The sequence below is a fragment of the Poecilia reticulata genome, chromosome 5, assembly GCF_904066995.2.
Source record: "Poecilia reticulata chromosome 5, P_reticulata-male-v2, whole genome shotgun sequence".
NCBI lineage: Eukaryota > Metazoa > Chordata > Actinopteri > Cyprinodontiformes > Poeciliidae > Poecilia > Poecilia reticulata.
The window spans coordinates 24,914,843-24,931,718 of NC_088834.1; the positions used below are offsets into that span (position 1 = coordinate 24,914,843).

The following is a 16,876-nucleotide window of genomic DNA, read 5'->3' on the forward strand; positions in this document are numbered from 1 at the left end:
TCCGGCCGCGCGGTCTTCCCGACAGAGTCGTGTCAAGAAGCAGAGAAAGAGATTCAAAGTCCGTCGCGGCAGAGAGCAAGTTTTTCGAGTTTACCTGCGATCCGCCCCCACAGACCCTAACCACTCTGAAAACCCCACGGTCACGTCGGGGAGGGTCATATATCACAGCCCACTTGGTGTAAAAATGAACTCGGTCACAAGCGACATTTTCAAGGCGGTTCTCTTCTTGTATGTCTTGCGACTGTGAGGCTCCCAGGTCCGCCGTCTTCCGTGTTTTCTCTGCTAGGAGCGTCGCATTTATCTGCAAACTTTTCGAACACTAAGGCCTGCCAACCACATGTGCCTCCACACCCCCCCCCCCCCCACCCCCCCCCGAACCCTCAACCCCCGCCTCACCTTGGCACAGGCGGCTGCACTCCTGCCAGGGCCCGTAAGCGTCCCAGAAGAACTGCTGAGGCTTATCCTCTATGGGGATATTAAAGGAGTAACTGACATCTGGGTTGTAAAGGTTTCCAACAGAGAGAACCTGGAGGGAGCACAGAGAAGTACAGTTCAACACGGTGAGAAGAGAAAATGAAGCGACGAATTGTTCACTCGTTTAACGCGTTAATGCTGCACTAGAACTTTTTTTTTTTCTTCCACATTCTGTCATGTTGTAGCCACAAACGTAGGGATGAGCATTTATCATATCGTTTACCATTTGTCGTCGTCACGTTGTTTAAAAAGAAAGAAAAAACAAAAACTCACACCATGATGCCGCCAACTCTGTGTTTCACCAGGACGGCGCGCTCAGCTATTCTCCCTACAGAATGCGTCACATTTTGCGTAGAGGCCCGTAAAGATTCGTTTGGATTTCAACAAAACCGAAGCACCTGCTTCCATGTCAGCTTTCTTCCGTAAAGAGTTGATTTAGTGCATGACTAAGATTTGCCTTCTGGACTGGATTTTTGTTAAGATTGCATTTTTGGGCACCAAAGCGGAGAGAGGTGAATACAAATGAGAGCCATTCTTTCCAGATTGCTATTCTCTGACCAAATTAAATCCTGGATTAATTACACTCAACTCTGAAGCTGCTCTGTGTTGGTCTGATGCACAAAATCCCAATAAAACACTTTACAACGTGCTAAAATGTGGAAGGAATAAAAGGTTTAAGGGGAAAACCATTAGTATGAGGAGATTTTGTCCAAAGTTTTTTTTTTTTTTTTTTTTGTTTACCTGAACAATGATCTCCTCTTCGATGCGGTCGGTGCAGTTGATCCTCTCGATGACGTGGTCGGAGCCACTGTACTCGATGACGGCATCTCCCACTTTGATTTCCCTTTTGAACATGCTCACCACAAAGTCTCCGTTGAGCAGGAACTCTCCGCGGCTGTTTGATATCGCTGCAGGGAGACAACGAACCGTTTTTGACTCTCGTAATTGCATTTCGGATCAAGCCGCGTCCGCTCAACTCGAGTGGAATCATCTCCAGAGCGGCGTGGGTTTAAAAGCTGTGTTTGGGCAGCACCACTTACTTTAAGCGATCACATGGTCCTCGCATGCAAGGGGATGCATTAGAAACACAAAGGTTTATGTTAGCACTTAAAGGTAGACTGAGGCACGAGGCAGAAGTAAAAAATAATCCTCTTTTCCAGGAGAAGTCCCATTCGGGGTCGTCTGCACTCATTCGCTCTAATGCGATTATGGAGCTAATTTCCTGCCTTTTCTTTCCTCACCATTTCACACGTTACATTATTATGACTGTCGAAAGTGCAAATCCTTCTAAGAAATCTACGGCCTGTTCTTACACATAAAAAAAAAAGACTTTACAAGCCCTTTGTGTAGAAAAGGGCGATTAATGTTAAACTACATTCTGAGGTTGACATTGTGAAATACACACAGCTGTGGAGTTAAAACACATTTATTGATGGGGATGTGTAGAAAACCTAAAAATAAATTTGGCTTTTGTTTCACTGCAGCAGCAGCATAATCCAGCGATAAAACAGCCGTCTCTTCTGCAAGCTTCTCTTCATCTCACCCCACATGTTCAACTCTGGGCACAGACTGAAACGACCAAAGGAAAGAGGGTTCGTTTTCATCCCTGAACCATTTCTCTTCTGATTTGATTTTCAGTTTAGCTTTTAGGCGGTACCGGATATTTATTTTTAAATTTCTCACAGTATCAAAAATCCTCCACTAAAATTAACAGTGTGCATCAGGTGCTTTTACACCAAATGTGCTTTGAGCGTTTGGTTTACACGTGGAGGCGCGTCGAGGGTCGTCGCGGCGAGTTGCCAGAGTCTAGCGCGGCGCGATTTGAACCATTTGACGCGTCGAGCGCATCCAACATGTCCCAAGTTTTTGATTGGATCTAAACCAAAAACTCAAATCTTAGCATCAAGGTAACCAAGCGTCTAACCTGTCTGACCACGCCTGATTGGCACCAACAGGCCTAATTCTGACTCATTAAAAGGAGGAGTACACATACAGTGCTTGAGTTTACAGTACACGACTTCACAATAAAACTAAAGAAAGCGTTATATGCTAACAGGCGGGCAGATATTTAAGAAAAGATAGAATATCTGATCGACTACAACTCCCAGACACGAAGCACAATACGGATGAAACAGCGGAATATTCTCACCGAGGTAGTTGTCGTCCTCCGGCTTCCCTGAGTAGCTGTGTTGTCGCACATCTATGTTTGTAGCACCACTGGGTATTCGCACCACTTCGTTATAGCCTGTAAATGTGATTAGATTGTTACAGTACCTGCTTTGGATCTCAAATACTGTATAAACAATTTTAAACAAATTACGTCTGGGGTTTTTTCTAAAGGACGGACACATTTAATGGTAGCTGAAACACAGAACAAGAGCGGCAAGATCCAGAAAGGAGAGCGATGGGTCAAGAAGGTCGTAGCTCACCGTAGCGTACAGTGTTGAACGGTCCTGCTACAGTTTTGCAGGAGGAGTTGTCACCTCCGCAGACGCCACACTTGTCTCTCCTGGCTTTAGAGTTCAGGACGTGATCACAACCCGCTTGCTGCTCCGTCAGGGAAGAGGCGAGACAAGTGTTTTGTTAATGTGAATGACGCAGCACAACTTTGGCGTCATCGTGCAAAGCATCTGGCTATTTTTAAGTAAAAATGTACAGATCGTGAAAGAACAAATGTAATGTGGCGACTCTTAAAGACGCTGCTTATGAAAGACTCAATATGGCAGGGCAACGCAAAGTACTGCATATTCGTGGATTGATTGGAAAGCGTCTGTGAGATGAATAAGATTCAGTTTTGAACTTTGACTCTGTTACGTTGAAAGTCGCCAAAGGGCGTGATTTCTTTTGCGGCGTTCTGTGTGTAGCACTCAGACGAAACATTGCAAATGTTTCTTCGAACAGCGGCACAGAACAAAGCGCGCCGCCTTAAGCTAAACAGATTTTTGATGTCGCGACAATCTCTGGATGTGAAATGCACTTGTCCGGGACAGAGGGACTTCCTGAGCCACAGTCAAACCCAAAACTCTGTGTGTGGTTCCGAATGTACACAGGGAAACCCACTGGCTCGTTTGATGTGCAGGGCATGTTTGCAATCAAGCTTTCAAACTGAAAATCTAGACGTCAGATTTGAGGAAACGGTCTGGTTAAGGCGAAGGATTCGAGATGTTGGAGGGATGTGGAAGTCATTAACGGCTGCTCCGCACGAATGGACCCCGCCAGGGGATGCAGCAGGGATGTCTTTAAGTGCTCAGTACAAACAGGCTCACCCTGCACAGGCCCTGGACGCAGATGTCATTGGTATCGGGTCCGCATGGCGTGCCATCGATGACCCTGTCCCTGAGCTGATAGTAGGCAGTGCTGCCCGCCACCCTGCAGAACAGTTTACATCTGTCCTTCATCAGAACTGACAGAGGAGACAAAACAAAGACTGGTCGGTGCAAGGCTTACGCTGATTAATGCTTTTCACTAGCAAAAATCGTGCAGCAAGCAGCAGAAAATGAAAACAAGGACTCACTTCCGCTGTATTTGGGAACCCAGCGGACGTTAGGAGGTAGACCGTTGATGTTGAAGTGCTTTCCATCGAAGACGGCACACTGTTCCTCCCTGAAGTCCTTCTTCTGCTTGGAGCAGGGCTCAGAGTTGCAAGAACGAAACTTCATCCGCCGGCCAACGCAGTACATTCCTCCGCTCTGGGGCCTGAGAGCGCAAGAAAGTATGGCAACTTAAAGTATGTCAGTTCTTCTCTTCAGCTCATTCTCATTCGTTTCTGTTCGTTTCTTGTACTCCATTAATCCGGGATGAAAGGCTACACTCGCCGAGATGTGTGTGCATTTAGCAGAAAAAAACATCCCTGTAAGGTCTGCAATCAATGATTCACTGAACTCTTGCTATGGAAAGAATCCCCTTAAGGAGGTTTGATCTATGGAACACTGACTTCGGCAGATGAAAACATGCACGACTACAAAGACACGCGGCTACTCACACTGGTCGGTTGCATTCGCGCATTGCGATCTTTATGCCGCCGCCGCATGTCCGGGAGCATGTACCAAACGGACTCCAAACCCCCCACGCTCCGTCCACAGGCGAGGCGTCGTGCTCGTTTTGAATGCACTGGCCGTGTTTGCAGTGCTGCAAGATAAACGGGAGGAAGGACGGAAACAGATTCAATGACAGGAGCGTACGTAGATGGAACCAACAAAAGAATGAAGGAAGGTTAAGTTTCATCGAAAATATTGAATGCAGTTATTAAGTGTATCTGAAAACAAACAGACAATCTTACACAAAGGTTTAGTTTGTGCAGTTTGTCATGACATGTCTTTTTTTTTTTTTTTAATGGCTAAAAGGCTGAGATAATCCAGCTGGTGAGTGGAATCACCAGCCAAGTCTACAAGTCTAGAAAGACGTTCACTATCAGAAGCTGTGCTTTATACGTTGGCAGCCATTTTGGATTTTGAGCTGCAGTTGGTGAGAAAGCTCCGCCTTCAAAGCCAGAGATGCTACAATAAATGATGTAGCTCAATGCATCAGTCTCAAAGACAACATCGTTTCCCTCTGTGAGTGGACGTGTTGCTATAGCACTTAAATACACAGAAATGCAGAGATATCAAATTCCACCGGCTTGACATGCTAACCTGTCTGTCAGCACAGACTGTGTTCCAGTTTCAAAAAAGAATCCCGGTGGGATTTACGGTCAAGCTGTGGTCCTTCTCAGTTTTTAAGCTGGCTGGAATTTAGCTTTAACCCACTCCCATTAGTTTTCCAAGAACTGTCTCCTACTGGAACATTTGCATGCACATTTCTCATTTGCACATTGCATGCACATTTCTCATTTGCAGATTCTTCGCGACGCTTACCCTCCCGGGTGCGCAGTCGGTGCCGTCGGCCCAGGGCATGTGCTGTGTCCTGCAGCCCCGCTGGGCGCCCTCTGGACTCGTGCACCACAGCCTCCGACACTGAGTCTGTCAATTACACACAGGCATGTGAGCTACATGTTAATGCTGACATTTCAAAGGTCAACAATTAATGCACAGCACCTTAAAAAAAAAAAAGAAGCATGCATTTTAACAAAATGTTTATTTTTTCAATTTGCTTTCCTTCGTATTTTAGAGGGAACCACTGACAGGTTTTCATGTTATACGTGTGACTTTAAAGAAGCCGACAGCCCGACTCCACTCACCATGTAAGGGCACACCTGCGTTCCCGCCCCGAATATCAATTCGCACTGTCTATTGACACTGTATATCCGCCCGGGCAGCTGCTGCGACAGACTGTACGGCCTAGAAACGGGCTCGTCGAGCAAGCACTCACCATATCCCGTGCTATTAGGAAATAAAAATAAAATGACTTCAAGAAAAAAAAAGAGGAAGAAAAAGAAAAAAAACAAGAGACACAAACAGACAGAAAACACACTCAGTACAGGAGGAGTGGTCAGTTATCTGCACACATACATCCACAAAGACGTCTGCTTATGCTCAACCGTGCATAATATCATCCCATTTACTATTTCCTACCGTTGGAGTAGTTGTTTTTTTATTTTTTCTCAGGAGTTCGATGAGTTTATTGGGAAAAAGGGAGACTATAAGGCTGAAGGAGTTATAAAAGCAAATCTTCCTTATATTACTTCTGAATTTAGCAGTTTCAGTTTTAAGAAGCAAGCCAACAAACAGTGCAGTTATAGTACCGCAATTTTATCACATTTTGCCACAAAAACTTTCATGTATTTTGTTTTTTCCAAGTAGGCTGTAAAAGCTGTAAAAGCTTAGTTTTCCTCTCATTTGACCTTATTGCTTTGCTGTGGCAAACAATAAGAAACATCTTTGTTCATGTTTCTGGATGCACATGAATGAAAACTTCCACTAGGTCTGCGCCGTCCATGTCTGAACAAGCGATTTTTACTCTATCTGGCTACGTCCTAACAGACGGACACGCGTTATCGTGATGATAAAAACGGCACGACATACTCGAGGAACTCTGTGATGTACTTCCTGCTACACTTGGACCACATCCAAGGGTTTGTGTTGTAGTTGAGCGTGGGAGCCATGACATGCTGCTGTGACTTCACTCCATCCTCCTTGCACTTGTTGCTGTCATCGTGAGGCATGTTAAACCTAGAGAGGAGAGAAAAGTGAACTAACTAAAAACACGCAGACAAAATAGTGCCAAAAAAAAAATAAATAAATAAAATCTAAGTGAGGAGGGTTAAAGTAATTTTGAACGTTTCGCGGACAAAGCAAAAGCATTCTGAATGACGGACATGCAGTGAATGATGACTTCACAGAACTGCAGACTATTAATATCTCTCCATGTTTTACATCTGCAGCTACGTTCCCACTATCACTGGGGTGATGGTTTTGGGGAGCTAATTTGTGGCTGCCACTGAAAATAACAGAACGTTTGTATTCTCTGCCTGTGGGGACTTTGGGGAGAAACCAGTCTGATATTAAATTATGTTAAAAACCAGGGAAACATTTCTGATGAGAAAATCTGAGGCCCCACATTCGGACTGCAGCAGGGTATAGAAATGTGATTGGTGTAAACCGGTACGACATCGCACCGCTCGCCGCTAAGCTGCCCACCTTATACAGGGCAAAATCACAACTGAGCTTTGCCACCAAGCAGCTGTCGGCCATGTTTGCACTGGTTGGTGTGGATAAAGATGGAATTCAATAATCCAGCTCTTTGTTTAGTGGCAAGAATGAGCATTTTGTTAGAGGTGTTGGATGAAGTCTTAACTGCAGAAGGCTTAAAGGGGCGGTCTTATGTAAAATCGACTTTTTTGAGCTTCATGTCATGTTACGTTTTTCCCCTCATTCTTGGAGTGCTCCCTCGATTCTTTCGGAAATGTTTGAGAAATCCTTTAATCTCCTTTCAGAGGTTCCTGAATGCTCGCTCTCACAAAGCGCCACCTACGTTCGAGCTTCCCCTCACCCCCGCGTGATCCCCACTCAGCCCCCCCCAGACTAGTGGCAGCAGTAATTAGCACACACTTGAGTGTACTTTTAAATAATTCTTTTTGTGTGTGTGTAGTTTCGGGAACTGACGGTCTGATGGGAACACCCAGTATTGTATTTCTGGTCACAAGTATATATTTTTTTCCCTTTTCTTCATTAATTATTATTATTATTATTATTATTATTATTATTATTATTATTATTATTATTATTATTATTATTATTATGTATACTCTAATAAGAGTTTGAGATAGAAGTAATTGTTTATAGTTGTTTTGTTTTTTTTGCTTGTTTGGTATTCCTGTGGGCGGAGCCTGTGGCTTTAAAACACGGCTCTGCACCAAAGGGAGTTAGTCTGAGTTTAGGCTCCAACCAAGTCACACTCAGTGGCGCAAAAAGTGGGTATGCAGCGCATGCAACGCATAGGGGCGCAGCACCAGAGGGGGCATCCAAACCCCATCTGGAGGGGGCGGCGCGCCGATGATGTTTTCCCATACACTTCAGCCCGCCTTATGCTCCTTCACCTCGCGCACATAACGAGGTAAATGTAGCAAGTTTTACCCTTCACGTATTGTCGTCTCGAGGTGGGGTGGGGGGGGGGGGGTAGAGCGAGTGTATGTTTCCACCCTAACCCTGCTTCCAAACAGCAAAAATACGGAAAAGCTCAAGAGGTCTGAATACTTTAGCAGAACAAAGTAAAACTTTTGAAGCTCTAATATTGCCTAACTTTAACCAAATCCATCTCTCGTTTAGAAAAACAATCAAAAAAAACCCACATCCCTAAAGGTCTGCTCTGCTTACACGTGGCCCAGTTCGTGGGCGATGGTGAAGGCAGTGCTGAGTCCATTGTCCTCACTGATGCTGCAGCTCCGGTACGGATCACACACCGTCCCCAGCTCGGCGAGCCCTGCGTAGCACGAGAACAGCGTCAGTTTTCCCACACGATGCCATTCGCTACGCAGCCTGCTGGTGGAAACGCTCCGCTTACCTAATGTGTCACACTTATCCCTCGCTCTACAGATGTCTTGCCTGTGGTGAAAGATGAAGATAACAGGTCATGGTCAGCGGCGCCGCACTAAAACGAAGAACACTTCACCCGCTCTTTGATCAGGCCCCTCTTTTCACATACTCAACCCCGAGTTCACTGGGTATTTGCATATTTCAGAGACTTAAAAGCGTGCCTAGGCCAGCGAGAAGGCAAATAATTTCCCTGCACCTGGTGATAAGGATGGCGGTGTCGTGATGGGAGGGGTGGTTATCATCCAGGACGTTCTGGTTCTGCTGCCAGATGCAGAAGTTCTTTAAAGTGGTCTGTGCGTTAAACGAAATAGCTGGGCCATCCTGATAAACATGCAAGGGAGAGAAAGAGACGGGGAGATGGTCGTGGTTTCAGGAAGACACAAGGAAATGTCGAGAACGGAGCACAGACTCACCAACTCGTTGTTGATTATCACTAACTTGACGATCACGATGTTGATCAGGTTGCCGATGCTTGGGTCCTTATAGATGGAGGAGACCTGAAGGAGGACAAATCTGGATTAGAAGCACATATACTGGTAACTCCAGTTCTCAGCTCTCTGGTCCTGAGAATAAACAAGCCTTTTCTTCAAAATATAGGTCACCTCAGCCTCCCCCTTGAAGACCACTGGCCCCTTCTGTTGTTTGAAGTGGACCGAAAGTAAACACTCTTTGTGACATACCTGAGATTATTTTGTAACCTTCATCAAAGCTGGGAGACAGAGTCTAAACTCCTTATGTCCTCTTTGAAAAGTTGTTTGCTCCTGCCCTCGGCTGTCCTTTTCCCAACCACAACCCTTTCCCCAAAAGACTGCAGACCGAGATGCTGCACTGACAACAACATCGGAACACTAACGTGTGTGTGTACCATCTCACAACACATCCATGCACAGCGCCTCTGCGAAAGTATGCAAAGACCTTGAACATTTCCATGCATTGTCACATTGCAACCCCAGACTTCCTAAGATTGGGGGTGGCTGTTGCATCAATCTAACTAACAGTGCCAAACTCACAAGATTAAGGAAAATAATACATAGTTCTCTATTAATTTACAAATGTAAATCTAAAAAGTGTTGTTTGCATTTGTATTCAGCCACTTATAGAGTCGAATACCTCAAAAGGAAATCAGGAGCAAACAACCGCAGTTGTGCCACAGTTAACTGCAAAGCGAAGAAGTAATGGGAGTTCGCTTAAACCGATGGATTAAGGAGAGTTTTTACCAGAGAGCCAGAGGGGTCAGTGCTTTTGGAGACACGGCAAACAGGTGGGAGGAGGTGGAATACATGCAAAGGTCCAGATTTAACAAACTAACTCAAAACTAAAATCCTGATGAATCGCATTGAAGTTTGTGGCCGCGATGTGACGAGACAGTAAACAGTTGGTTTTTGCGAGGTACAACAACGTTTCCCCGAGCAGACCTCCACTGTCACACTTACTATAGACATCAGCGTGAGTATGTAGTGCTGCAGGTTGCTGCCGTGATGCTCCACCATTTTGCTGTCGGCGACCAGCATGACTTCAACAAAGCGCGGGTAGGAGAGGAAGCGCTTTGATCTCCTGTGAGGTCCTGAGTCACCACCGCTATCATTTGACGGTCTGCTGCCAGCAGCAACGCCGCGTTCTGATGTGAGCCGAGCGCTACCGGTCAGGCTGGAGCTCAGTGACCCCAGGTCGTCGAGCATGCCAGCGCCGACCAGAGGGGACGCGCCGCCAGCAACGGGGGCCGGCCTTCTCCTCGCCTTCTGCCTCTTGTGCCTGTGTTTGTGTCCTAAGAGTCAAAGAATCCAGAGCGTAAATAAACACAGACGCAAAAGCTGAGGTCATACACACCGATTCAATCATTCAAAAGAAACGCAAATAAATTAAAAGACAAGATATAAATGATTGTGTGTGAGGAGGAGGATGTGGTTGGATTTGCAGTGAAGGCTTTAAAGTTGAAAACGCACGCAAAGTGTGGACTGGAGAGAGGAGGCCTTGGCTTCACATGTCTGTGCTCTGGCTGTATTATGTTTGTTTCTGCTCAAATATTGTGTTGATTTGCTAACACAGAGTGAAGGCCCATTTTTCTTCTTTTCCCTCAATTTGAAAAGAGGGAAAGAGAGAGAGAGCGAGAAAAGGGCAGTGAGTTCAGACGAGGTAAAACTTGAAGTCAAATCATAGAAGAGCGCTACAACAGGCAGCTCAGGAAACAAAGATGACAACAAAACCACCGCCTGCGATACCTTTCTCTGACTGTCTTTTTTTTTTGTTGTACTTTGAATGATAAAATAAATAAAGCCTAAATCCAACAAGATAGCTGTGTTTTATGTCACTGCAAAAACAGAAACATTTACAAAGCATTTCTGATGTAGTTTCTAGTGCCTGACACACCTTAGTAAGCTTGAAATCAAACAAAACTAACTTACAAGTAACTTTTCACACTTTAAGAGCTTCTTTTAAGTAAATAATTTTGTAATAAAGTGAAATAATCTGCCAGTGGAAAAGACATTTTTCCTATGTTGTAAGTCATAATGTCTTGTTCCACTGGCAGATTATTTTACATACATATATTTAGTAGTTTTTCATCAATATTCAGACATTATTGCCTTGGACAAGCTCCTATTTTGTGCTGAAAAGTTACTTGTAAGTTAGTTTTCAAAAAATACCTAGTAAGATTTTGTATCACCAGTTAATTCTCACAAAAACGTGAACCTTCCTTAGTGATAACTCATGTAAGCCGGCAAGGTAACGGGACCTTTTTTTTTGTAATAATCTTAGCTAGAGTGTGAGTCTCGTCCGTCGCATAAAAAAAAAACACACTGTAGTTTGTCGTTTGGCGACAAAATGTACAGAAGTTCAAAGGGCAAAGGAATACTGTTCGCAAGGTACAACATAAACTTCATGTGAGCCCCTAAATCACTTCTAGCTCCATGTGACTTCTTCAGTCAGGTCGGCGCTCCCTCTGGCTATGTTTTCATACATCCTCACTCACGCTGTGCAACAGAATCAAAAGAGAAACACACACACACACATGCACACACACATAAACATTTACATACGCAGCGACACCAAACGGCCGCACAACAATCAAGGGAGGAAAATATTCTGCCATTTATTTTCTTGGTTTTGATTATTTGACTATCTTAAGTTGGCGTTATTTTGCCATTACACAGTTTACACAGCGTGGTCATCGCAGTGGGTCTGCCCGAGCAGCTTATCAAAGAAACAGAGGAAGTACAAGAGTCAACAGGAAGTTCAGCCAGTAAACTGAGATGGGGAGATACAAGGGTGAACTTCCAAGTGATTTTATTTTTTTTTTGCGTGTGTGAGCCTGTGTGAGAGTTGGAAAGCTTCCTCACTGATGTGCAGCAGCTGCAGGAACTGCATCGTGCATGCCGTGTGACAGCCAGACCTCTTATTCATGCTGAGCCAATATCAATAAGAAACTCATCCTTTTATTCGTGCTACATAATCATTATTTCCCCTCCTGACCCCCCTTTTTAAGATAAACCTAGCTTAGCTTAATAGGCACAGAACAATTATTGTAATAACTCGATAAGCGCAGCTACTGTTGCATAATCGGCTTCTGCTGCGGCTGATAGGGAGGCTGCATGTGTGGCTCAACGATTACACCTGATTATGTCTGTGGGAACCAGTTTAAAAGGTTGCATGCACATGAGAAAAATCCTCCACTTGCAAACCACACACATCCCATGAAAACACTTCCATGCACATAAAAAACAACCGCATACACACTGTTTTTAAACACAGCCACTGGGAGGTCCCAGCCCAGAGGCAGCCGGCTCTGCTGGGTTTCGCCACTAAGTGGGGGAGGGGCGACCGGAGCTGATATTTAGGTCAGCTGACGGGTGATGTGAGCACTCCATGGATGAATTTCGATAAAACTTCAGTACTAAGCTCTGAGCTGCTGGAATTTAAAGGTGTTTTCCCCATCTCGTGGTCTGGTAGACTCGATTCAATCGAGGAACAAAATTGTAGTTTTTGCAACACTTTCAACTGGCGTGGTTCACTTTTGCAAAGCACTGGGTCAAATGAACCAAACCCTTGAAAAACGTGTCCTTCCCCACACCCGCCTGTGGTGGCGCTGCACCAAGAAACACTGAAGAAAACGACACCAAACCTCTGAAGAAGAATCTAAACTTCTTTCGAAATGTAAACAAAAATGGAATAGCGTGAGATTTTTCAGGTTGTAGGATTTCTCTCACCTCTGGTAAAAGACTCATTTCTTTCTCAAGCGCTGGACTTGTTCATTTATTTTGGCTGTATTTACCCAGAATGCCGTGCAGTAGTCTGCTTCCGGGCTTTTGGAGCCGTTCAGCTGAAGTGAACTCTGGCGCAATTCGAATGTAAATGTGAATGTCAAGCAGGCCAGAGTTGGCAGGGCATTCAGGGTAAAAACAACCAAAGCAAACACACAGGTCTAGAAATGGTCGTGGTCTTTTACTTTATGAGAAAAGGAGAAATCCTACAGCCGCTAAAATCTGACGCCACTCCATTTTTGTTGCTCTCAATGTCTTCTTCAGATTTGTTGTGTCGTTTCCTTCATCGGTTCATGGTGCAGCGCCACCACAGGCGGGGGATGGAAACAGATTAGCCAAAGTGTTTGGTGTGTTTAACACAGTCCAGTGTGAAAGCAAACTGCACCAGCTGACCCCAAATGTACCCAAACAGACAGAGTCCACTGAGTTATCAGGGGATGAAGAGGGTTAGGGTTTAGTTAGGGATAAACCTAAATTACAGTTGCATCTGTATCTTAATAATAAGGCTCGTCTGTCAAAAAGCGCGATGCATGCACGCTCATCCTGGGGAGCGGCGCACCTGAAGTGTCACAGGCTGAGGTCTCTTCGGATGTGCGATTCCCGGATGAAAGTTTCCTGTACACGATATGAGGTTTTGTGTGTTCCTCTTCATAGTGCTCCCCTTGATAGCTGTGCAGGGGCTCCACAAAATACTCCCCCTCAGGAGACCTGAAAGTGCCAAACTGTAAAGGAGACAAAAAGAACCTGTAAGAATCAGTCAAAAAAAAGTAAACATAAATAATATATAAAATAAAGCAGAGGGAATTTGCTCATCATCGTGCTAAACAGATTATATAGGTGATATTGTAGTTGCATAGAATCCATTTTGATCAAAACAGATTTAAAATTGGAATCTCTAATTAATTTGTATGGACTGTTTAAAACTCGTCTTGCCTGGGAAAATTACATTGCCATGATGTTTACAGATCAGGAATGGACTATGATTCTACAGAATCCTAAAATAAACTCCAAGGAACTTTATAGAACAAGACTAACCAAAGTTTGTCAAACTGGTCCAAAACTAATTCATGCATGTACGCATGTTTCACCGCCTGTTCGTCTGGACCCCAACAGCCTCACACACATACATGACCATAAATTAAAAAATAAATAAAAAGTGGCTCCAGCACTGTGCTCTGTGGTACTCCTAAACTAACGTATGGTGCAGGAAGTAATGGTACAGCGGGTGAAGTTGCCTGCATCTTCCTTTCATCGCTGCTCTACACATTTTCAATGGGCTGCGCTCAATGGGTTGCAGGAGACCCATCGAGCGCACGCTCTGTGCCTCTCCAAGGTCTATGCCAGATGAATAGTATAAGTTATGAATAATGCCCTGCTGAAAGTGCCGCGCACCAAAATTCAAATGTGCACATCTGTGTCTGTGGTGCACAAAAGCTAGCCGTACGATATCCGCCGACACTGCCCACACATCATAAGATGTTTGATTCGTCCAAAAGCATGCAGAGATCCTGATCCCAGTAATTCTGCCGTTTCTCATGCGCTGCCACCTGAATTCTTGCAGCTTGACCCACATGCAGCAAAGCTCTGCAGTTCCAGCCCATACACACAGGGATTTCCCTAGATTCCCTGAATCTTTGCAGAATATTTCACACGTGCTGAGCACGGTTCTTTGAAATTTTCCTCTGAAGATATTTCTAGGAAAGTCTTAGAGTTTTCCATTTTATCCAAATGTAGAATAGTTTTTGCTTATTCGCAAAATACGGGATGGAATGAGGAAATGCCTTTTCATAACTGGATGAAAGGAGACAATTTGCATGCGTGTACGAATTATCATCAAACCAGACGAAAGGAATCAAAGCAGATCTGCGATGTGTATCGGGGAAAGCACTCTGAATGGTGGCAAAATGCCCTTAGAAGCTCTCTTACTGTAGATCACAGGAAACCTTCAGCATGACTGGGCAACTTAGATCTCTACAAGCTAAACCACTGGCACATTTGACTTGTTGCTCGTTTGTTACGGACAGCCATCATAGAAGGTCATGGGAAATAAAGCAGGCGAAACACTGGTATGGTGTAGATGTATCTGACACAAGTAAAAAACATTAAACCGCTCATTGATCCCACATGTGCACAATGCATACAAATAAATGCAGTTTGTCCTGCAAAAGTATTCGGTAAACTCTCACGTGTTACAACCACAAACATCAGCATTGAAATGGAATTTCATAAATTAGACCAACATAAAGCAGTGCATGGCTGTAAAGTATAAATAGATGATGCGCATTGTTACTGCCTGCTGAAAAAAAAAAAAAATCAAACCAACCGCCTTCGGAAGTCACTATAACGAGTAAACAGTATAAATCCAGCTGTTGTGCAAAGTCACCAGAGGTGTACCGGAGAACATCAGTGATCAAACATCACAAAGACCAAGGAGCGCGCCAAACAGGTTATGGATAAAAGCTGTGGGGACGTTTAAATCAGCCACAAATGGTGGTGAGGGGGAAAAAACGTTTGGCAAAACTGAAAGCCTATGAAACCGTCCGGCTAATGGGTGAATCTCTCGAGATTTATGTCCGAACCTTTAAGGAAACCACTGCAGCTTACAGTTTACCGTATCCATGTAGGTGACACAGCAAAGCGACATGTTGTGGGTCAGATGAGGCCAACATTGAGTCTAAAACTTGCACTGAGCCGGTGTGAAACATGGTGGCGGTGGCATCATGCAGTGGGGCATGCTTTTCTGCTCACAGGCGTCAGGAAGGTGGATGGAGTCAAACACAGAACAATCCTGACACAAAACCTGCCAGAGTCCGGCTGGCTGGTAAAGACGATCCTCTTCCAGCGAATGGAAGTTCTACAAAGATTTGACTAAAAGAGGCTAAAGCCAAATACACTTTTTTTTTTTTTTCCAGATTTTCATTTATACAAACTATCTTTGTCATTGTAACCTGGGGGAAAAATGCTAGCATGTGTATAAATATTTGTGATAAAACAGTCTCTCTTAAAAAATTAAATAAAATAAATCACCTCACGAGCGGTTTCTATGAATTAAACTCTGAGTGCACTTTTGATCCCCAACAAAAGTCCTGCTTCAGCAGCACTGGGATTTTTGTGTGTGCGTGTGTGTGGGGGGGGGGGGTCGTGATGACGTCAGCGACAATCATTCTCCGGCGCAGCTCAAACGTGCGTGAAGACGTCACCGACTGCCGGGAGAAGGAAGTGTGGAAATGGGAACGTGCGGTCAGACCTCGAGTAATAATTCGTGGAAAGCTGAACGCGCCCTGAAAACAGAGCTCCGAAACTTGTCGTAGTTTGGAAATTCTGTTAAACTTATTCATGTTTCTTTTTTTTACGCATAGAATGCTTGAATTAACTTTTATTATTATTGTTATTATTATTATTATTATTATTACTACTACTATTACTATCCAAATAAGAGCCAGCTCTAAGTGTACATTGTCGCAGCCGTGCGTAAAATTCAACTCACCAGGCCGGCGCACAGACTGATGACTGCGGCGTGTTGTGCATGTGCATTCACATGTCCTCTATAGAAGCAGTGCCTTAACTCCGTGTCCTCCTCCTCCTCCTCTTCTTCTTCCTCTTCCTCCTTTTCCGCATCTGTTGCAAAAGCGGTCTCGTTATCTCCTTGGGGCGCTCCGAGGATCGTCACAGTGTAAACGGGCGCAATAAATCCCGAATCCAGCGTGAGGTTCAGGTGATAGTTCTTCCCGAAAGCAGATATCCTGTAGTGGATGTTTGCCGCGGCCCAGTGATCCGCGGCGCTCCCGGTGCCCTCGTCCAAACTCCGTCTCTTCCTCTTGAAGTGCACGCCGGCTGGAAGCCGGTCACCGGCTTCATTCACTCGCACCGGGGTTACTATCTCATACGCGGTCAGCTCCTCTGGTGCTGCGGGGAGGGGGTGGGGGGTAGAAACAAGGCAGGAGGGATTCAGTTCAAGTCAAAACAGTCCAGATATGCGAGATCATGATTTAAATATATATATCTATATTTTTTTTTCTCACGTGTTTTTTTTTTTTATTATTTTGGTATTTAACAGTCGATCAGACTTAAACTTGTGCGCTACAAGGCGGAATTGGGGAAACTCATTCATTCTCTGCCTTGCGAATGATCCCACGCGTCAGGAGGGAGGAGAGGAGAGGGGGGTGGGGGGTGGGG

General features: G+C 44.8%; 1 protein-coding gene across 1 annotated transcript in view; it reads right to left on the reverse strand.

Annotated features, from left to right (window-relative positions):
• Positions 1–16,876, reverse strand: part of adamts9 (ADAM metallopeptidase with thrombospondin type 1 motif, 9) — a 49,420-nt gene that overhangs the window by 32,004 nt on the left and 540 nt on the right. The window contains exons 2-18 of the mRNA XM_008409541.3: positions 16,188–16,606; positions 13,260–13,422; positions 9,878–10,209; positions 8,858–8,941; positions 8,641–8,765; positions 8,413–8,453; positions 8,226–8,331; positions 6,435–6,581; positions 5,651–5,792; positions 5,328–5,432; positions 4,457–4,602; positions 3,989–4,170; positions 3,741–3,877; positions 2,904–3,021; positions 2,624–2,719; positions 1,216–1,382; positions 397–526 (exon numbers count right to left, since the gene is read on the reverse strand). Coding sequence (XP_008407763.1) covers positions 397–526; positions 1,216–1,382; positions 2,624–2,719; positions 2,904–3,021; positions 3,741–3,877; positions 3,989–4,170; positions 4,457–4,602; positions 5,328–5,432; positions 5,651–5,792; positions 6,435–6,581; positions 8,226–8,331; positions 8,413–8,453; positions 8,641–8,765; positions 8,858–8,941; positions 9,878–10,209; positions 13,260–13,422; positions 16,188–16,606 — 2,640 coding nt within the window. The remainder of the gene's footprint in view (positions 1–396; positions 527–1,215; positions 1,383–2,623; positions 2,720–2,903; positions 3,022–3,740; positions 3,878–3,988; positions 4,171–4,456; positions 4,603–5,327; positions 5,433–5,650; positions 5,793–6,434; positions 6,582–8,225; positions 8,332–8,412; positions 8,454–8,640; positions 8,766–8,857; positions 8,942–9,877; positions 10,210–13,259; positions 13,423–16,187; positions 16,607–16,876) is intronic.